Below are 22,259 nucleotides of genomic sequence, written 5' to 3' on the forward strand. Positions count from 1 at the left end.
TGAAAGCCGCTTCTTTCTTCTCCGCGGCGCATGCGCAGCGCACTCGCCGGAGACCACACGCCTCTTCCAGCGAGCCGAGCAGGCGCTTACGTCACCGTGCGGTCGATGAGGAACCCTTCCGGTCCTCCAAGGAAAAACGAGTCCACGCACCTTTAGCTTTTCTTATGCATAAAAATGGCTTTCGTCATTCCACACCACTCCCTACGACTGCCCCAGCCCATTTCCAACAGCACAGCTTTTTGCCGGACTGATCTGCGTGTTCATAAGAGGAAGGCGGCGGAGAGAAACAAGGGGGAGGGTGAGAAACCGCTTCACTGTTGTTTACAAGGAGTGAGAGAGTCTGGGAATCGGTCCGCGAGGGCGGAGCCAAGGAAGCCGGCACTTCTTCCTCCCCCTCCCTCCCCAGCTTTCCCAGCGAGCGGACGCGGCAGCGCCTCTGTCTCGCTTTTTCTTATTTTCCCCCCCTTTCCCCTTCCTTTTTTTTTTCCTTTTTCCCCCTCCCCCCTCATTTCACCATTTCCCCTCGGAGGCGCTTCCCCCGGGCAGGGGCAGAGCCGGTCTCCCCCGCGCCTCTCCCCGTCCCCCGCCGCCTTATGGCGAGAGGGAACCCCCTCCCCACCCGGGCACGAGCGGCGGCGGTTGGAGGAGCGGGACCGGCGGTGGCGGCGGCGGCCTGAGGTCCGGAGGCGTCATGGAACTAATTCGCTGACCGACCGACCGGCCGCAGCCGTGCGCCCCGCTCGAGCGCCCGCGCCCCCCAGCCCGGTTCCCCCTCTTCTCCCTCCTCAGTCGGCCCGGTCCTCGTCCCGCGCGCCCCGTCGCCGCGCGCTGAGGAAGATGAGGTGGTAACGAGCCCCCGGATGACCCCGCGTCACCACTGTGAGGCCTACAGCTCTGCCGGGGGGGAGGAGGAGGAGGAGGAGGAAGAGGAGGAGGAGAAGGAGAAGGTGAGGGGGCGGGGGGCCCGAGGCGTCTCCGCGACCCGCGCGCCGCCCCTCCGCCCCTCCTCCCCTCCGCCCGGCGCCGTTCGGGTGGGAGCGCCAGAACCGCGCGCCCCTTGCGGAGGCCCGCCCCTGGCCCCCGCTCCCTGCACGCGGGGACAGCTCGGCCCCTGCCCAGTTTGCAAACGGCTCTGCTATGTTCCCTTTTGGGCCAGTTTTTGTGTCAGCGAGTAACTTTGTAGCCCCAGCGATATGCCGCCTCTGTAGAGCGAGCCTGTGCAATGCACAAAGACGGGGACACGCCCCCACCCGTAGACTTCCGCGTGCCTGCAGGGGCCACGGGGAGATGGTTTACGGTGCAAAGCGGAGAATGCCAGTGAACGGGGAGAACCGCCGCGGCTGCGGGAGCTCGGGGGCGGCTGCGCGCCCCGGGGTTTGGGTGGGTGCGGGAGATGGGTGAGGCGGTGAGATTTGAGTTGCACCTTGAAGGACCGATAAAAACACTGGAATTCTGTAGAGGCAGGAGGTCCTCTGCTGAGCTAGGGGTTCCCTCGCAGATCATTTTGGCAGGAGTTGTGAATTGGATAACAATAGTGGAAGGTCTTTCTCGGGAGGTGGGATGGAATCAGACTGAAGATCTTTGAACGTCAAGCTCAAGTATTTAGCTTTTATTCTGTCTGTGGGGAGCCGCTCGACTTTTGAGTAGCAGCAGTGTGACTTTAGGATGCTAATAACACCACTTGTTGAGGCTTTTTATCTGACAGGCGTTGTTCTAAGCCGTTTGCAATTCTGAACCCTCACAAGGACTCGTTGAGGCAGGTAGTTCAGGAGTCTCCTTTTACCGATGAGGAAAACTGAGGCTCTGTAAAATTAAGTAATTTTCCTCTTAGATGACACAGCTAGAACCCGCTGGCCAGATTTAAACCTGAGCAGTCTGACTATGCCATATAGTCTCCGTCCCGAAAAAGAATTTGTTGAAAAGCTTAACAGAAGTGTTATCTGCTTCTGGCTTTTCCAGGTGATTTGTGGCAGATGAAGTAGAAGGGAGTGGGTAAACAGGTTAAGAAAGAATGGACAGGATTTAGATTCGCTAATCTGGGACCAGACTGATGAGATTCTGAGCTTGGACTAGGAGAAGTTTCTTAATACTGATGACGAGCAGGCTGGTAGAGAGAATCAGCGTGCATTAGGAAGGGGCAATCGATGATGATTTACAGTTAGAGATTTGAATTTTTGTGGCAGTGTGACATCGTAGCAGGTTAGAGTGGAACTCGAATGTTCCTTGGTCAAGATTGGAAGCAGAGTGTGTGTGTACATGTTTTATACTGATTGTGTAATACTTTAAAAATGAAAAGTGTTCACTTTTCTGTGTGTGTTTCTTCATCTTTAAAATGGGCTTAAGAATAATACCAACTTCCTAAGGTGGTGTGAAGCTTAAATGAGTTAATATGGCATGGTGCTTTGAACAATACCTGGCCAAGTATTAAGCTTGCAACTAAGAATCATTTTGCTTTTAGTTGTTAAGCACTGAGCAAGTTTAAGTTATTGTTTATTAGGCATAGTGCTAAACTCTGGAGAGTGTTCACCATCAAGAAACTCATGGTTAGTAGAGACAAATCTACAAATAATCACTTCTTATGGAGCAATTAAATGAAAAGGTAGAATTGTGTCCAAGTACAGATGTTGAAAGGCAGGGTACTATTCACAGACTGATGCAAATGACAGCTCTGTTAGGACAGGGAATGCAAGCTAGAGAAGGACATTTCAAGTTGACAGAATAGTGTGTGGAAAGGCATGGTGATTGGGAAAGAGCTGTTTTGGAATTAGAAGTACCTGTAATTTATTAGGTTGGGGCATGAAGTCAAGGAGGTCATACTAGAACATGAGGTTCTTGATTAAGGATTAAGGATTAAGAAATTCTCTTTTTGGAAGAGAAACTAAGATCTAGAGGGCAGCACCAGTACAGAATTATTAATTGAGTTGGTGTTATGATCATAATAAATGTAATAATTCCATATCTCATGAAATTGTTTCTGTTGTGTACTCAGCACTGTGTAGTACTTTTCCTCAGAAGAGCAAGTCTGTGTGTGTAGATTTGTGATACAGTTTATGCTGTACAATAAGCATTTTGTAAACTATTCACTCAAACATTAAGCTATTTGATAACATGAGAAAAGAAACAAGTAGCAGTTGAAATCATGGAAGGAAAAATGTGAAACTATCATACAGTTAGAAGTGTGTGGACTATGCCAACCAAAATACGGTCTTTTTGTTTTTTAGTTCCTAGGGACTTTTCTATCTAAGCGTTCAGAATTCTGGATGTAACCAACAATTGGCATAAAATAAGATACGACTATAAAGTTCTGTTATTTAAAACAGTAAAATTGTATTTTAAGTGTTCATATTTTATTCCTTAGCAGGATTCATTACTCATCTAACTCAGTCTGTTTTACACATTAGAAAACAGGCTTGTGCACTATCGGTAAAAGAGGTAAAACTCAAGCCAGTGCTTTCTCCACTGTATTATATTATCTATCTTAAAAAAGGAATGTAAAAAGTACCCTGGTAATATAAGCACTTCCATGAATTTTCTTTTTTGCTTTTTCTACATTCTTAACTTTACTTGTAAATAATTTCAAAAGGAAACCCTTTACCTAGATTCAACTGTTGTTAACATTTTACCCCATTTGTTTTATCATTTGTCTTCCCTCCTTTTCTCTCTATGTATAAATTGCATACATTATGGCCCTTTACTCCTAAATTTTTAGTGTATTCCCTAAGAATAGGGATATTCTCTTAGAGAATCACAATAAAGCTATCAATATTAGTAAATTTAATGCTGATACATTTACTTTACTGTCCATGTTTCCATTATGAAAATTGACTCAGTAATGATCTTAATAGTATTTATCTCTGTCCAATATAGGATCCAGTCTAGGGTCAGGTACGGCACTTTGGTTTTGCTGTAGCCTCACTTAATCTGGAACATCCCCACAGGTGTCCTCCATCCTTTTTGTGTTTCGCTTGCATTATTTATATCCCATTTTTAAAAGTTTAAGGAAATTTTAACCATCTTTCCTTTTTCTTTGTTACATTTCCCTAGTGTGAGCAAAGAATGATTCCTTTATCTTCTTCTTTGATAAGGTATGTTACATTAATTGATGTCTGAATATTACACCAACTTTGTATTCCTTGGCTACATTCCACTTGGATATGGTGTATGATCCTTTTTTTATGTTGCCAGATTGTTAGTTAGTATTTTGTTGAGGAATTCTGCATCTATATTTAGATTGGTCTAGTTTTCTAGTGCCGTTGTCTTTGTTTGGTTTTGGTAGCAGGGTAATAACTGGCCTCATAAAATGAGTTGAAAAGTGCTCCTCCTTTTTAGTTTTTGACAGTTTGTGCAGAATTTGTATTAATTTTTCTGTCAATGTTTGGTAGAATTCACCAGTGAAGCCATTTGGGCATGGGCTTTTCTTTGACAGTAGTTTGTTTTCTGTTCAATCTCTTTACTTGTTATATGGCTTTTCAGCTTTTCTATTTTTTCTTAAGTCAGTTTTGGTAGTTTGTGTTTCTAGGTATTTGTCTATTTTGTCTAAAATGTACAATATATTTAAATACAGTTGTTCATAAAATTCTTTTATATTCCTTTTTATTTCTGTAATGCAGGTAGTAATGGCCCCTCTTTATCCCTGATTTTAGTACTTTATCCTCTCTTTTTTTCTTGGTCACTATAGCTAAAGGTTTGCAAATTTTGTTGATCTTTTCAGGGAACCAACTTTTGCTTTCATTGATTTCTCTATTTTTCTGTTCTCTACTTCGTTACTTTCCACTCCAGTATTTATTATTTTCTTCCTTCTGGCTTGCTTTAGGTATAGTTGGCTCTGCGTTTTCCAGTGTGTTAAGATGAAAGGTTAGGGTATTGATTTTTGAGATCTTTTTTAATATAGGCATTTACTGGTATTAATTTGCCTCTAAGCACTACTTTCATTGCATCCCATATGTTTTGGTATGCTGGATCTTCTTCATTCATCTCAAAGTATTTTCTAATTTCCCTTATAATTTCTTCTTTGACTCAGATTCCTTCGTTTTAAAAATGTTGTTACAGCATCTTAATATTTGAAAGTCTCACTAAGGGCCTTAATTGTAGGAGGTTGGAGAACAGGAATCCCTTAAACCCTCTGTACATGATTCTATCCTATATGTCCCTCTCTGTTCCCCATCCCTCCTCCCCTGAAAATAATCTTCAAAGGAAGCGTTGTAAGAGAAGAGTAATCACTAGGGGCAGCCAGCCATTTGGGTATATTGACAAGACTGGTGGATCCTTGTGAGCCACCCTGTTGGGTGTAGCTAATGGAATAATCAGTTAAGTAAGTTTGCAGTTTTGACAAGAGTTAATAGATTACGGACTAAAATTAGGTTTAGAAGAAAGCTTAGAACCTATTAAGTTCAGTCTCCATCCAATATAGGTGTTTCTTCTAAATATCTCTTGATAGATGGTCATCTAGTCTACATTCCACTTCTGAGGTTAATATTTATATCTGCTTTAGATGAAATTATAGTGAGTCTGTTCATGAAATTGTGGAGAATCTGAGAAAAGTACCAAGGCAGCAAAACTGGAATCTGAGAACATCTCAGGAGAATATAACAGTGGATGGATTTAACAAGATGACTTTTTTTTTAAAAGAAAGAATCCATTTAACGTCTTGAACAGCAACAAAAGAAGACACCAAAAAACCCACACAATGGAGTGGGGCAGGTGGAGGGGGAGTTTGCTTAAGAGTAGAACTTAGAAAGTCTTAAATAGTTTTAGTTGGCCATAATTCTATCTGAATTGGTAATGTGGCCTCCAAAAAAATAGCTGATGATTTTAGACTGTGTTAATAGTTAAGCTAGTGCTGATTTAGGAGAGCAAAAATCATGTTATGTTAGGAACCCTTGAACAGTTTTTCAGCTATGAAAAAGATGAATTGGTGAGCACGATAGCACCTTCAAACATTTGGAAGACTGAGATTAGACTTGGTTTGGTTTGTTTTTGGTTGGTTGTTTTTTGGCTCCAAAGGTTGGTATGAACCTTTGGTTGAGTCCCTGTTTGATCAGGATACTGTGCTGGGGTCACAGTGAATGATAAAAAGATGATTTTGGTAGATGTGACTGCAAAGGAATTTATTATTTAGTAGGGACCCCGATAGTGGGAAGCTGCTTTTAGAAAGGAGAGAAGTCACACCAGATTAGAGAATTAAAATTCTTGAAAGAAGTTACCTTTGAAATGGACCTTTCAGGATAGGTATAATTTCTTTTCCCCAAGTTATTTACTTTTTTTCTCCTTAGTACGAAAATATTTCATGCTTGTTATAGAAAATTTGCAATAACTCAAAGGTTTAAAGAAGCAAAAAGACTCGTGCACTCCAGTTTGGTGGCGTGGAGTTCACAGGTTTGGATCCCAGGTGCACACCTACACTCTGCTCATCAAGTCATCCTATGGCTGTGTCCCAGATACAAAATAGAGGAAGATTGGCACAGATGTTAGCTCAGCGACAATCTTCCTCACCAAAAGAAAGAAAGAAAGAAGGAGAAAAGCCCCACACTCCAGTTAACCAGAGATGGTCTGCAGTAGGTTGAGTAGCAAGTAGGTGAAGTATGTGCAGTGATTGATAAGAAAGAGGATAGTAGCTGGAATTGGGGAGGAATTGAAGAAGAGGTTTGTTTTTCTTTGTTTTTTCAAATTTTACATTTTTATCAAAAATCTGGAACTTTTCATATGTTAATTCTAGACATTAAAAATTTTCTTGTTCTTATGAGGAGGATTTGCGCTGAACTAACGTCCATGCCAGTCTTCCTCTGTTTTTCAGTATGTGGGCTGCCAGCACAGCATGGCTACTAACAGAGCTGTGTAGGTCTGCACTGGGGAACCAAACCCGGCCCACTGAAGCAGGGCACACTGAAGTTAACCACTAGGCCACTGGGGCTGGTCCTAGAATTTTCTTTTTTAAATCCCATGACTCTGAAGCACATACATAGTATAGGTACATTGTTGGAAAAGTGAAATAATTATAGGATTTATAATGAAAAACAGCATTCCCCTACTGCAGGGCTTCCTCACCATTTTCTCACCATCCAGAGGTTTGCCACTCTCAGCTCTTAGCTCTTTCTTGTTATTTAAGATCATATTTTCAAATAATTTGCCCTACTGCTGCTTTTTGATGTTTGTTTTAGATATTTTTTATGGTTTTCCTACTATGACGTGTGAAGATATGACTGTCCTTCTACCTTCTCCCGACACCCCTCATCCTCCCAGTGTAGTTTTATCACAGTATTTGTTGAAATCTCTATTCAGTATTTTCGTCATTATTGCTATGTAAATATTGTGGTGTATTAATTATTACGTTTACCTTCTTACATAATCTTTTTTTCTGAAGTTAATTACCTTTTCAGTTGCTTTTAGCTTTCATCAAACTACTTCAGTCTTTTCACATTCGTCAGCAGCTTCTCAGTCCAGTTTTCTACACATAGTTAAACGTCTCCAATCTATGGTTTCCTTTTTATTTTTTAAACCTAGGGACATCTCTCTTGGACTCTCAGTTGTCCTGCACTGGTCTAGACTATTGCTCTTTAGATTTGCTGCTCATTTTAGAGTGCCAGTCACCTTACCTTTTAGCTTTCTAGATCAACATTGTCCAAAAGAACTTCCTATATTGATAGAAATGTTCCTTTTCCAGGGTGTCCAGTGCAGTATCCACTAGCCACATGTGGCTGTTGAGCACTTGAAACGGGGCTAGTGTGGTTGAGGACTAGCTAGTGAACACTGTATTGGAAGTGCAATTCAAAATGATTTCATAATTAAGGGGCTGATTTCATACTAATTAAGTGGGTGGGATTTAATATAATGATACAGCTTTTTTTTAATGAAGGAAAAGATTAGCCCTTATCTGATTAGATTTTTAAGAGGAATATTTCGGACAACTACTTCTAAGAATCCCTGGTATAAAAAGCCTATGACTTAAAAATTGTTGATACAGTAGTAATTTTTTAAAATTATTTTATTGCAGTCGTTAAGAGTTTATAACATTGTGAGATTTCAGGTGTACATTATTATTTGTCAGTCACCATATATATGTGCCCCTTTACCCCTTATGCCCACCCCCCAACCCCCTTCCCCTCTGGTAACCACTAATCTGTTCTGTCTGTCCATGTGTTTGTTTATCTTCCACATGTGAGTGAAATCATGTGGTATTTGCTTTCTCTGGCTTATTTTGCTTAATATAATACCCTCAAGGTTCATCCATATTGTTGCAAATGGGACAATTTTGTCTTTTTTTATGGCTGAGCAGTATTCCATTGTATATATTTATATATCACATTTTCTTTATCCAATCATCAGTCGATGGACATTTGGGTTGCTTCCAGGTCTTGGCTATTATAAATAATGCTGCAGTGAACATAGGGGTGCATAAGTCTCTTTGAATTGTTGATTTCCACTTCTTTGGATAAATACCCAGTAATAGGATAGCTGGGTCATATGGTATTTCTATTTTTAATTGTTTGAGAAATCTCCATACTGTTTTCCATAGTGGCTGCACCAGTTTGCATTCTCACCAGCAGTGTGTGAGGGTTCCCTTTTCTCCACATCTCTCCAACATTTTTTTGTCTTGGTGATTATAGCCATTCTGACAGGTGTAAGGTGATAGCTCATTGTAGTTTTGATTTGCATTTCCCTAATTAGTGATGTGATATAGTAATAATGTTTTGATCAGAGTCCAAAGGTTCTATCAATTATATGGCCATGTTCTTATTCTTTATATAACAGTTTCAAATTTAAAGTGGGATGTTTTAAATAACTGATTATTATTTTAATATTCTAATATATGATATTTTAAAGAGCTATAAAATCCTATACTGCCTCATATTATTATTTTGTTTTATAAATTGCTTAATAAGTACCAACATATTTATACAGTGCTAGTTATTCTATAATTAAATAAAGAGCATTGTTTTATATTTCATTTTACAGGTAGCTACATCAAGCTGGGTGGCAGGCAGATCCAAAGGATATCATGAAGTTTCCAGGACCTTTGGAAAACCAGAGATTGTCTTTCCTGTTGGAAAAGGCAATCTCTAGGGAAGCCCAGATGTGGAAGGTGAATTTGCCAAAAATGCCTACAAATCAGGTAATGATTTCTCTCTCTTCGTTCTAGATAGATGACTTTTATTAGAAGTAAGTGTACTACTGTCATATAACAATATCTTGACACTGCATTGGAAAAATATGTACCATTAAAGGATATGTTCTGTTCTTTATTTGAGAAACATCTAGTTTCATTCTGAAACAAAACAAGAATGAACTGTTTTGTTTGTTGGCTTGTTTGTTTTGTTGTTATCTGAGTTACAGCTTTAGAAAAATAGGTGTGTTCTTTTTCCTTCTGGTTCAATACTAACAGTAGTAGTAAGCCTTCTTTCTTTCTAGATATGTAGTTAGCCATGGAGGCGGAACATATTCTTATGCTGTCTTTAGTGAGCAAAAAATTCCTCTTTCTCGAATATTTATAAGGAGTTCAAGTAGACTACTAAGGTAACACCAATGTTGGAAGCTTCTAGGGGAGATAGCTGATCTCTCAGTCACTGTTGGCTATATGCCTTTTCTTTTAGAAATTTTCCTGCTTCTGTTATATAATTATATCAGTTATTTTTTATAAATAATTATGAAGTCTGTGCACTCCAAGAGCTTACTGTATGAGATGTCTTACATGTCTGTTTATCCCAAGTACCTAGCACTGTGTTTGGGATAAAGAATAGTGGCCAAGAAATTTTTGATTTGTGAATATGAATGAAAATATCTAAGTTCTTCCTGTGTTGTTTTAGGTTAACCTTTGCTCATAGGTTCTTGAAATCTATATGCTATTTCTAATTCAAACCTACGTCTATCATTCTTTTCCACAAGCTGAAGAAAATGTTTTGCATTTACTGTTACTTACCTGTCATTTAGCAAATTGAAGATTAACCTGAATGAATACGTTTTATGCTAGGAGCATTTACATGTGCTATCACATTTAATATCATTTAATCCTTAGAAATAGGCAGTAGTTCCAGTTTGCTCAAGACTTTAGCTAAAAAGTAGTAGAGTTATAATTTGAACCTGAGGCAGTTTTCTTCCTATTATACTTTGTTTTTCATTTTTTATTTTTGTGTGCTTGTGTGATTTTTAGATTACTACTTGGGGATTCAGTCATTCAGTAAATGTTTATTAAGTATCTGGTACATTCTAAGCACTATTCTAGGCATTGGAGATAGAGCAGTGAGAAAAGTAGAAATTTCTGCTATTATGTTCCAACATTCTGGTGAACCTCAAAGCTTTATTACAACTGCCTTTAGAACTGTTCCTTGCTTCCTTCTGCTATCTCCTTGAGTCACCATGTAACCAACAATAATACACTTTTACAACATGGTCTTTGAAGGTGATGTTTCTACCAAGATCGCGGCATATTGCTATATTATCACTTAATCTGGCCTCTTTCTATAGGTGATTTAATGAATACAACTGATGCAATACCAGAGAACGGAACCATGTCAGAACTTCTAAGAGGGATCTACTTAAGGATTTGCCTGTAGTAATGTGAAGTAGAAACCATACTTAATTCTTGTAAAATTTGGGTGAGTTGGTCTGGTGAGGATAGGAGTTAAGATAGGAATGGGAGTAAAGAGTTTTAGGGGCTTGAGCCATTAGAATAACCTCCAAGACTCTTCTCTCTTCTAGTTCTAATTCCTTTATTTTCTTCTGCCACTCTCAGGGACTAGCTTTTCTACTTCCCTTTCCACTATTGATCTAAACCATGATTTTCCTCCTCCTTGACTCCTTGCAGAAGAGAAAAACAGTCTTGTCTCTAAAACATACAGGTATCTTTTTTAACTTTCCTAATTTTTTTAAGTGCTGGTAAAAATGGAAAAATAAAATATTTTTAAGCTTCTTTTTATGCAGTTTCCCCCTCCTTCCTTCCTTTTTCTTCCACCTAAACTCTACTTCAAAGTCATTCTCTCACAATTTTCTTCTAATTTCCATCCCTTATCCCCCAGTTTAAGACAGAGTGGTCACGCAAGAATATCTCATACCTGTTGCTCCCCTTCTGCGTGCCCGCACAGCACTCTGTACTTTCCTGTGATAGCACACAATATTGTAATTTCCTGATGATTTGGCTGTGAGTTCCCTCAGGGTAGAGTTGTGTCATTTTTGTTTACTGGCATATAATAGGCTCACAGTAAACATTCGTTAAATGAACATTGATTATCATTTCTTTATAATTCATCCAGGTTAGTGAAGTTTTTTTAATATAATAATGGTACTTTAAAGTACACAATAATTTTGTTATATGCATTTGGGGGAAAAAATTGAAGACTGGTCAAAGTGACATGCACTTTCTGATGTACTTAATTTATCTTGCTAAAGAGTTTTTAATATACAAAGATAAAACACTGCATCAGGCTATTTATATAAAGATGGTTTTTATTTAGAATTTTGGAACTCTTAAGGGACCTTAAAGTCCATCTATTTGTGTGGTTTCCAAATAAAGGATCTTGAGTCACTGGGCTACTAGGTGTATCAGAATCACCCAGGAGGCTTCTTCTAGAGATTCCAGGTCCACCCAGACCTACTGGGCTTGTGGTGGCAACTGTGGAAATTTATATTTTAAAAAGCTTCATAGTTTTATTAGAAGTGTTAGGTCTGGGAAACACTGATTTATTCTAACTCCACATGCATGCGCGCGCACAACACAAGAAGTTCTCCTTCTGACATCTCTGATGTTATCCTTATTTTTGGATACTTTGTCCATTCTGCTGTAGAAAAGCTGTGTTAATTATTGAGAAGTTTTCCCTAAATTGAACCTGAAAACTGCTTCTTTCTAGTGGCTATTTATTGGTTCTAGTTCTGTCCACTGGAGCAATATAGGATAAATCCATTTCTTATTTTAAGTGATAGCCCTTTATCTACTTAAAGACTTGGGTTAAGCCCACAAAGTCATCTGTTTTCCTGATTAAACATCCCTTGTTCTTTAACCATTTTTTGTTTAACAAGATTTCCCTTTTACCATCCCAGTTTTTCTTTCTCTAGATTCTCTGTTTTTAGTGTGTTTCTTGACTTGCAACATTTCAGTTGTGGTCATTAATCTAGCCCTAAATATTTTTTTATTTTTGTTTTGGCAGCAGTGTGTTGGCTTATATGGAACTTGTTTTTTAAAAACCTTGTTTTTGTCTCTGTACTTTTAAGCAAAGTTTCCCTTCTGCTGGTGTACTTTTTTAGTTTTTAACTTAGGTGCAGTGTTTTGTATTTATTATTAAGTTTAAAATTGTTAATTCTGGCCCATTTTTTCTAGCTTTAAAATAAAGTAATCTAAAATATTGACTGTCATTTTTGTATCATCTGTGGATTTGGTAAATAAATAAATCTGTTTTCCCCCAAGGTTGGTTTTTTTTTCTTTTCTTTAAACAGTTTCTTGAAGTATAATATACAAAAAATATAGATCATAAGTGTACAACTCTAAATTTTCACATAGTAACACTTGTTTAAGCATCACATTACCAGCACCTCAGAAGCCCCTCTTGTGTCCTCTTATAGTTACTACCATCTGTCTCCTCTCAACCAGGAAACCACTATGCTAATATCACAGATTAGTTTTTCGTGGTTGTGAATTTCATATATATATGTATGGAATCGTAGAATGGGTACTGGACTTTCTTGCTCAGCATTTTTTTATGTAAGATTCATCCATGTTCCTTCATGTAGCCATAATTTATTCTCATTGCCATGTATTATTCCGTCATATGAATTTATCCATTCTACTATCAATGGTCATTAGAGTCATTTTCTTGTGCAGGTCTCTTGGTGAATATGTGTGTGTTTCTGTTGTCATATATTCCTGAGGGTGGAATTGCTAGATACTCAGGTTTAGTAGATACCACCAATTGTATTTCCAAAGTTGTTACACCACATTTTTTTTTTTTTTTTTTACTGCTTTCAGCTCAGTATGAAAGTCTCAAGTTCTACATCCTTGTCAACTCTTGGTATTGTCTGTGTTTTTCATTTTAGTTATTCTGGTGAGTGTGTTATAATATCACATTGGGTTTTAATTTGCATTTCCTTGATAACTAATAAAGTTCAGCAGCTTTTCATGTGCTTATTGGCCATTTGATATGCTTTTTTGTTGAAATATCTGTTCAGATTTTTTACCTGGTTTCTACTGAGTTGTCTTTTTTTAATTTTTTTATAGGAGTTCTTTGTTTTGCAGGCTCTCAATATACTACTGATATCTTCAACTCTACTTGGGTTAACTTTTGACAAATAAGAAGTTCTTAACTTTTAGTAATCAAATTTTTTCTTTTTGTTTAGTCCTTTTAAAGAAATGTTTGCCTAATCCAAGGTAATGGAGATATTCTCCTGTTTTTTTTTTTTAAAGATTGGCATCTGAGCTAACATCAGTCGCCAATCTCTTTTTTTTCCCTCCCCAAACCGTCTAGTACATAGTTGTATATTCTAGCTGTGAGTGCCTCTGATTGTGCTGTGTGGGATGCTGCCTCAGCATGGCTTGATGAGCGGTGCCATGTCTGCACCCAGGATTTGAACCAGCGGAACCTTGGCCGCCAAAGTGGAGCACACAGACTTAACCACTCAGCTATGGGGCCAGCCCCTCTTCTGTGTTTTTTTAATCATCTTTCACATTTAGATCTTTGCTCCAGGTGGATTTTTTTTTTTTGGTATGGTATGAAGTAGGAGTCAAGAATAGTTTTTCTCCATGTAGATGACCAGCATCATTCATTAAAAGGACATTTTTTTCCCCACTGCCCTGCAGTGTACTTTTGTTATAAATCAAGTGACTACTGTATATGTGTAGATACATTTGTGGGTCTGTTTCCTGCTGCTTTTCTTTTCATTGGTCTGTTTGCCTCTCTTTAATAACACACTGCTTTAATTATTAGAGTCTTTGGTGGCATAAACTTTGTTCTTTTTTTCAAGATTGTCTTGGCTATTCTTAGCTCTTCCATATATACTTTTAAATATACTTATCAATTTTCAAAAAAATAATAAATTGTAGGGGTTTTGGTTGTCTTGAATCTCTCAGTTTGGAGGAGAATTGACATGTTTATGAGTGTTCCAATCCATGAGCATAGACTGTTCCTCCAGTGTCTTTAAAGGTGGTCTTCAGTTTCTTTTAGTAATGTTTGGTAATTTAGGTTTTTTCTTGGGTATTTGAGTCTTGTTGAGGCTGTTACAAATGGTATCACTTAAAATTTATCATTTTTTTGTATGGTTGTCTCTATATGCTGATATGTAGAAATAAGGTAGATTTTTATATATTGATCATACTAAATTAGTTTACTAATGGTTTACAGAGTCTTAGATTTTCCATATCTCATGCACAGTCATGTCAGCTGTGAATAATCATAGTTTTATTTCTTCTTTTTTAATGTTTATGCTTTTAATTTATTTTTCTTGTTTTATAAAACTAGCTAGGGCCACCAGAACACTGCTGAAGTCGCAGTTTGAGGGAAAAGGTTTTATATTTCACCATTAAATATAACATTTGCTATGTATTTCTTAGTCTTTATCAGATTGAGAAATTTCTTTCTCTGCCTTAGTTTGCTAAGAGATTTTTAATAAATAGGTATTGAATTTTTATACATCACTGGATTTTGTTGATAGTTGGCTTACGATGTTTTGCACCTGTGTTCACGGGTGAGATTGGTTTTGTAATGCTTTTGTCAGGTTTTCATCATAGAGTTATGTTGGCTTTGTAAAATGATTTGGGAAGTGTTCCTGCTTTTTTTTGTAATGCTCTCAGTTTCTTTAGATTGATATTATTTCTTTCTTAAATGTTGGAAGTTTTCACTGAGGAAGCCACTGGAGCCTAGAAATTTATTTTTTGGGAAAGTAGGTAATAATTAATTCAATTTCTTTGGTAAATATGAGACTAATCAAGTCTTCATTTAAATCTTATTTCAGTTTCAGTAAGTTGTGTTTTTTCAAGGAATTGATTAATTTCATCTAAATTTTCAAATTATTTGTGTAAAGCTATTCATAATATCCTCTTTTTAAGATCTAAAGGGTCCATAGTGATGTTCCCTCTTTCATTTCTTAATTGGCGATTTGTGCTTTTACTTTCTTAATCTGTCTTTCTAGTGGTCTGTTGTTTAGTCTTTTTGTTATGTTGATTTTCCCTATTGTATATTTGTTTTCTTTAAAGCATAGCTGTCAAACCATATCTGATTTTTTATTACATCACATATTGGGTTCTTAATTTCAGTTGTTATATTTTTCAGTTCTAGAATTTCACTTTGAATTTTTTTTGTAGGTTTCGTTTCTCTAGTGAAATTCTTTATCTTTTCATCTGTTTTCCTTCTTTTCCTTTATTTTCTCGTATATTAAGTCCTTTTCGGATAACTCAAAGATTTAGATTTTTTTGTTGCCCCCTCTTTCCTCCTTTTCCTCTTAGTTTTTGGTCACTTGGTTCTTTCTTTTGTAATGCCTGGTAATTTTTGATTGGATGCTGAGCATTATGAACAATTGTAGAGGCTCTAGGTGTTATCTTTCTGCGGAAGGGTTTGGTCTCTGTCTTCCCTCTGCTGGGCAAACTGAGTGAGAGACTAATCACTTTAATCCAATGGGGGACTGCTGATTGGAGGCTGGGTTGTGGTATGATACGGTTTCGTCTACCTCTGGTTTGCCCCAACTCCTTTGGAATGAATGCAGCTGAGAGCTTGGAGTATTCACCAGGGCCCTTTCTTCCTGAAGGGTGCCAAACTCTCCCCTGAACTCATTCTTGCTTTTCAGAGGCTTTCTGCTTAGCTTCTTAGATCTCTGTGCTTTCCAACTTCAGAATTACATTCAGAAAATGTATTAAGGGGAAAATCAGCTGAATGTCACATTTACATCTCTGACCCTCCCTCTCTCCACTAGGTTCTTGGCTCCTCAAATCTCCAAATTTTGTCTCTAGCTTTGTGAGACTCCCCAAAGCTCAATTGATTTCATTGCCCATAACTTTCAGTCTCTTGCCATACTCACAGGATGGGTAAATACCCTGAAGGAAAACATCCTGCGGAATGTTGACTCGTCTCTTCTTGTTACCTCTCCTCCAGAATCTTGACTTCTCATTGCCTGGTTGTCCTAGCAGTTCTGATGCCTTTAAAACAAGTTGTTAATGTTAATTGCCTTTGTAGTTGTTCTCAGCTGGAATGTAGGTTTGCTGCTACCTTACTCCATGATAGCCAAAAGCAAAAAGATAATTTTTTTAAAAAAAGTTGATCTTAACAGGTATGACAAGAGATGCTGTGGGAGCACAGGGAGGTACTTAGGCCAACTTGAGTTACCAGGAAAAGTGGTGAAGAGTAACCATTGAAATAGCTCTTGAAGGAGAATAAGGCATGTAAAAGAGAGGAAGAGGGTTGTTCTAACTAGAAGGACAAGTATGAGCAAAGGAGCAGTGATGTGAAATTGCATGGCAGGAGCAAGGAAGAACCATTAATGTAAGTAGTACTCTTACGGTATCAATTTTAAGGTAGAAAGTGATAGAAGGTGAGTGAGGCTGGAGAGGTAGGTCATAGAGTGATTTGTATGCCATGCCTAGGGGATTGTACTTAATCTTTTAAGTAATGGTGAACCTTTTAGAGTTTAAAGCTGGGGAGGATTTGTGTTTTAATGATCAGAATAGCAGTGGAATATAAAGCCCTGTGTTTTACCATGTTGAATCAATCCATTATAAATTCTCTTTGGGATTAGTTGTTAACCAATTTACTGAACCCTCTTAACCCTGTTCAAGCAATCCATATAAGAGAAAGCAGATGCCTTGATCAGGAAATACTAGCTGGGATGGGCAGGCCTGCTTCCTTCCTTCCTCTCTTCCTCTCTCCTAAATGGGATTACTTAGGCACAGAACTTAATTTTTGCAAAGCTATCCTGATAATATTACTGTGTAGTACGTGTTTGAATTGATTTGAAAAGGTGGTCTTAGAATCAGTATCATTTCACTAAGAGTGAGCCTTCTCACACTACTATCTTTTGTGGGGTTTTACCGCTCTTAGTTTTGGCTAGTGATGATAATATTAGCCATGCAAGAAAGCTTTCTTGGCTCTATTCTCAAATTTTAATATAAGGTATATTAAAGTCCAAAAATATTCTCATGATCTCTTTCATAACTATAATTGGTTTTAAAGAATTATTTATATGTAATACTTTGTAAATTTGATTTTTCTGGCATTATTAGAGCATTGGATACTTTTAGAGGTAGGAAAGGACAAAACTAATATTTAAGTGCCTTTTGCATTCTGTGTTCATGTTTACATAAGTTATATCATTTAGTTACGACTATGATCTGGAAATCTCTATATAACTCTGTTCCCTTGTGTATTTATACACTTATAGCACATTCTGTCTGTCTTTTGTGGTACTTCTTACAATTAGATGTTTGTGTTATTTGTTTAATGTCAAACACCGACTAGTCACATTATGTAATGTAATCTGTCATTTAGGGATGTTTTTTCTCTTATACTCCCATTGTATCTGACCTGAAGGTGGAATTAACGGTATTCTTGTTCCTCATAAAAGCCTTCCCAGTTTCATCAGATTATGTCACCATTATCTTGTGTCAGTTTATCCTTGTGTGTCAGTCTATTTCCTTGTCATTGATTTGTTTGGATGCCTTACTTAGCATTACTTTTCTTATTTGTTTTGGCATTTTAGATAAAAGATCGTCTTGGTAGAAATTTAATTTCTCTTGAATGCTTAACTCTTTCCATGTAGAAGTTTTGTGACCGCCTTCACTTGGTTCCTAAGGACCTTGAGGGGCCCCTAGTCCAGAACTAAATCTTAAAGTGGTACTTCAGGGCTCTATGGAAAATGGGATGTTGTAGAACCAATGCCATGCTAAGGGCTGCTTGACCCAGGCTAGCTGTAGGGTTCTGTCTGCTTCCTCTCAGCTTCCTAAAGAAGCCGTAGCTCTAGACAGTAGTGTGTTGCTGCCTTATTCAAACTCTTTTTGTGAGAGGGAAAATCCACCTCCTGGCTTTAATAGCCTAACTCCAGTTTCCTCTGTCATGTTGGACAGTAGTCTCTGCAGGAGGTAATTTCTCCTGCTAGTCTATGCACCCAGAACCTGTCAACTCACAACTTCAGTCCCGTGTACTGCCTTATGCTTCTTTTTGATTTGTGGAATTGCATCACTGATCCTCAGAGTACTGTTTCTAGTAGTGTTTTCCACCCACCTTGATTTTATTTTCAAGTCTGAGAAGCTTAACCATAGGTTATTGCCTCCAGGTTGACATCCTTCCTGTCCTTTCGAGTAAAGTTCATAGGCTTTAAAAAAGTGGCTCTTTTCCTTACCTCGCAAACGATCACCCCTCCCCCAGTTTTTAACTTTTCAGATACAAGTTAATTGCCATCTCCTCTAAGAAGTTTTCCTGCTACTCCCACACTGGTCCCGGTGCCCTTCTAGTGTGCTCTCCTAGCACCCTGTGTATACCTCTGTTTTATTGCTTACCATATAGTTTCTTGACATTTTCTAATTGTTTACCTTACCATGAGACTTTAAGTTTTAAAATTTAAACGGGGAGTTTTTTCCTTCATAATTGTATTCCCATGGAGCTATCATATGATCGACACTTAATGTTTACTAATATGAACTGAATTAAACGTCCTGATTGTCAGATGGTTTCAGATTATTGTTCGTAGTCTTTTTTGTTTTTTTAAAGATTGCCACCTGAGCTAACAACTGTTGCCAATCTTTTTTTTCCTTCTGCTTTTCTCCCCCGAATCCCCCCAGTACATAGTTGTATTTTTTTTAGTTGTGGCTTCTTCTGGTTGTGGCATGTGGGGTGCCGCCTCACCGTGGCCTGATGAGTGATGCTGTGTCCGCGCCCAGGATCCAAACCGGCAAAACCCTGGGCCGCTGAAGCAGAGCTCGGGAACTTAACCACTCACCCACAGGGCCGGCCCCTGTTCATAGTCTTAACACCAGCTTGGTGGTGAGATGTTGATATAAGAGGTTATAAATTATCTTTATCTCATTTTCTTGTCAGTATTTCTTTTGCAGTATTCTAGTGTGAGTCAGTGTTGACGAAAGGAATTGACCAGAAGGTGCATATATGACAGTTAACCTTCTAAAATACCAGTTACAACTGAGTGTAGAGCTAAATGTAAAAATTTATACATGTGATGAGTTGATTTGGCCAACACAAAGAAACACTGTACTTTGTTGTACCAGAGCTGAAAAGTGACAGAGGAGTGGGAATAAAGTGAGACAAATTAGCAAGTGCAATGGCAGAGATTATAATGAGCACCAAGTCATGTATTCCTCACAACACTAAAGAAAGCCAAGAGAAAGGAGAGAAGAAATTCCAACTGAAATACCTGTTTGAGGAGATATATTGTCAAGATATACAGCCCCTCGTGCTTTAATAGCTCATTGCATCTCTGTGATTGAGAAATTAATTCATAAAGTTGACCCCGAGTGATCAGGAAAAAGGTTTAAGCTCTGGTCTCCCTACTTTCTAAGGAATGAGATAAGTAATACATTTTTTAAGAGATTTCCATCAAAAATGGTTGCAATGATAAAGACTGCAAGTGCTTACTTGTCTGGAACTTATTGAAAATACTCTTTTTCCACTAATCAGAGTGTCATGTCTGTACTATGTTGCGTTTACCTGGCAGAAGTAAGTACACTTGTCCCTCTGTATCTGAGGGAGATTGTTTCCTGGACCCACACATGCTCAGGTCCCTTAGTTGACCCTCCATATCCTTGGGTTGCGGAACCTGCTGATACAAAGAGCCAACTGTGTGCATAAGAATCTGTTTCATTTCTTAGTAGCACATTAAGTAAGACTGGGGGTTTTTTGTTTTTTTTTGTGGTGCTTGCAAAAGTGCAAAAGAGTAAAGCTATCTAAATCATTATTGCTTTAAAGTGTGTACCTTCTAAAACTTAAGCCTATATTCAGCCGTTAAAAATAATATGTAGGAAGATTAAAACGACAATAATGTTTTGCGTTTGTATAATAAGCTCTTCAGTGGTAAGTTAGTTTAGGTTAATTTCTCCTTCAATATTCTTTTGTCATCTTTAAATGTGTAATTTTTGTAATTTGTGTGTCTGTTGCCCCTGGTATCTTTCATTTATTCCTGTTGATTTTAGTTTTGTTTTTAATGCGCTGTCATTCTGTTATCAGAGTCATTTATATTTCCTAAGATGGTTTAGTGGTTATTTGCTGTGTTAGAAAACAATTCACTCTATTTTCTTAGTCTCAAGAATTGGGAAAACTTAATTCCAAAATTACTATCAGTTGATAAGTGTTATGTAAACTTTAAAATGTTAGGTTCCCTGTACACTTCAGTTTAATTAAAGTATAGATACATGGTGAGATGACAGTGAAGATTTTATTTAATAAAGAATAAGAGAATATTGCATATTGATATAAAATGCTGTAACCAGTACATAAAGTATCTTCATTTATCTCAAGTTTGATAGATTTGTATGTGTGTGAAGAATATTGGCCCTGAGCTAACTTCTGTGCCAATCTTCCTCTATTTTATGTGGGATGCTGCCACAGCATGGCTTGACGAGCAGTGCTAAGTCTGTGCATGGGATCTGAACCTGTGAACCCCAGGCTGCCAAAGTGGAGTGTGAGAACTTAACCACTATGCCACTGGGCCAGCCCCAAGTTTGATAGATTTTGAATAAACTTAAAAACAGTTTTTAACATAATTCCATAGCATTTGCTAACCTTTTATAGAGAGAATTCTAGGCATATTCTTGATGATAACTTGAAACTTTACTTGTTCTCTTTTGTTTTTATTCTATTTTTAATTGTTCCCTTATAGAACGTTTCTCCATCCCAGAGAGATGAAGTGATTCAGTGGCTGGCCAAACTCAAGTACCAATTCAACCTTTACCCAGAAACATTTGCTCTGGCCAGCACTCTTGTGGACAGGTTTTTAGCTACTGTAAAGGTAAATATTTTAGGATACACTTACACTCACCTTATTGTTTGAGGGTTTATATGCTAAACCAGGGGCTATTAGTAAACATTCTATAAAGTGGAGAGAAGTAGAGGATCTTCCTGTGGATGATATATGTACCTATAAGAAGACATGCTGTCTTCTGCTATTGCTTTAAATTTTCAGAAATGTTTCTAATTCTGTAATTTTCTTTTTGCTACAAGTATTCATAGCTTATATTTAACCTATGAAATTTTATCATCTTGATTTTCATACAAACCATATAGCATTGGCAGAATGTTTAGTCATCTTTTAACACATTGGTATACTAGATGTGGACAGTGAATCAGACTAGAAAAGTATAAGCCATAATATTGCACAGTTTTCTCCATCACTACTTATTTATTGAATATCCATATTGTGTAGTTTTCTGAACAATCTGTAAGTACTTTCTAGAGGCATACGTTTGGAGTATAACAAGATGAACGAAACTGTCATAACTTTGGTGTGTTTTGTTGACTGGCAGCATACAAATACATGAATAAGTTTTGTATTGTCTCTATTGGTCTAATATGTCATTGGTTCTATTATGTGGACTGAGTCACAGTAGGCCCTCAACAGATTTAAAGCAGAAAGTCAGCATTTATTTAATGGCAAGGCATGAAAAAGTAGAAAAGCAATTCAGTTGTTGGCATTTTTATGCCTAGGAATATGTAAGCTCAGGGACCTATGAATTCTGCACTGAGGGTACTGTATTCTTTGTTATTAGGTATTAAAAAATAGAAGCAAAAAAATAATGGAGTGGAAGAATTTGGGTGGCCACTCAGTTACTTTCTTATATGTTTCAAACTTCTACTCTTAAGAGACTTAAAGAACCCTTAATTATGATGATACTAATTGCCTGAAATCTGGATTATCTGAGATGTCTCCTTTTATCTCAGCAGCAACCCCTCCCTCCTTTCTGTCCCCCTACTACAGCTGATCTCCCTTTCAGATGGAAAGTTGTGTTAAAATTAATGCCCTTTCTTGGGTTGTATATTTTTCAAAAATTATTAATGAACTTATTGTAGCTTCTATCATGGGAAAGATTCTTACTAACCTTATTGTTAAACATTTTAAACAAATTTGAGCAAGTTTCTGGAATAATCAGAGAATTTTGCCAAGTATAATCTCATTTTTTCATATTTCTTATTTAATGGATCCTGTCATGTTATTAGCATCAGATACTCTTTACTTAGAGAAGATTAATCTATGCTGAAATAAGTAATCTAAAATGTATTCATAGGATAAATAGAGGCACTTAAAGCAGACCATAAAAGGGCTGCAACAGTGAATGGCGCTTCAAGCCTGGCTGT

General features: G+C 37.8%; 1 protein-coding gene across 5 annotated transcripts in view; it reads left to right on the forward strand.

The window, feature by feature from the left end:
- The first annotated feature begins 272 nt into the window (after positions 1-272).
- CCNI (cyclin I) overlaps positions 273-22,259 on the forward strand; it is a 32,340-nt gene continuing 10,353 nt past the window's right edge. The window contains exons 1-4 of one of the 5 annotated variants that reach the window (XM_070614565.1): positions 849-947; positions 4,045-4,085; positions 8,953-9,109; positions 20,788-20,916. In XM_070614565.1, coding sequence (XP_070470666.1) covers positions 8,996-9,109; positions 20,788-20,916 — 243 coding nt within the window. In that variant the 5' untranslated portion in view covers positions 849-947; positions 4,045-4,085; positions 8,953-8,995. Of the gene's footprint in view, positions 948-4,044; positions 4,086-8,952; positions 9,110-20,787; positions 20,917-22,259 lie in introns of all 5 variants that reach the window. The other 4 variants (XM_070614564.1, XM_070614566.1, XM_070614567.1 and 1 more) reach the window with 4 other exon arrangements.

This window comes from Equus przewalskii, chromosome 3 (genome assembly GCF_037783145.1).
Source record: "Equus przewalskii isolate Varuska chromosome 3, EquPr2, whole genome shotgun sequence".
NCBI classification, from domain to species: domain Eukaryota; kingdom Metazoa; phylum Chordata; class Mammalia; order Perissodactyla; family Equidae; genus Equus; species Equus przewalskii.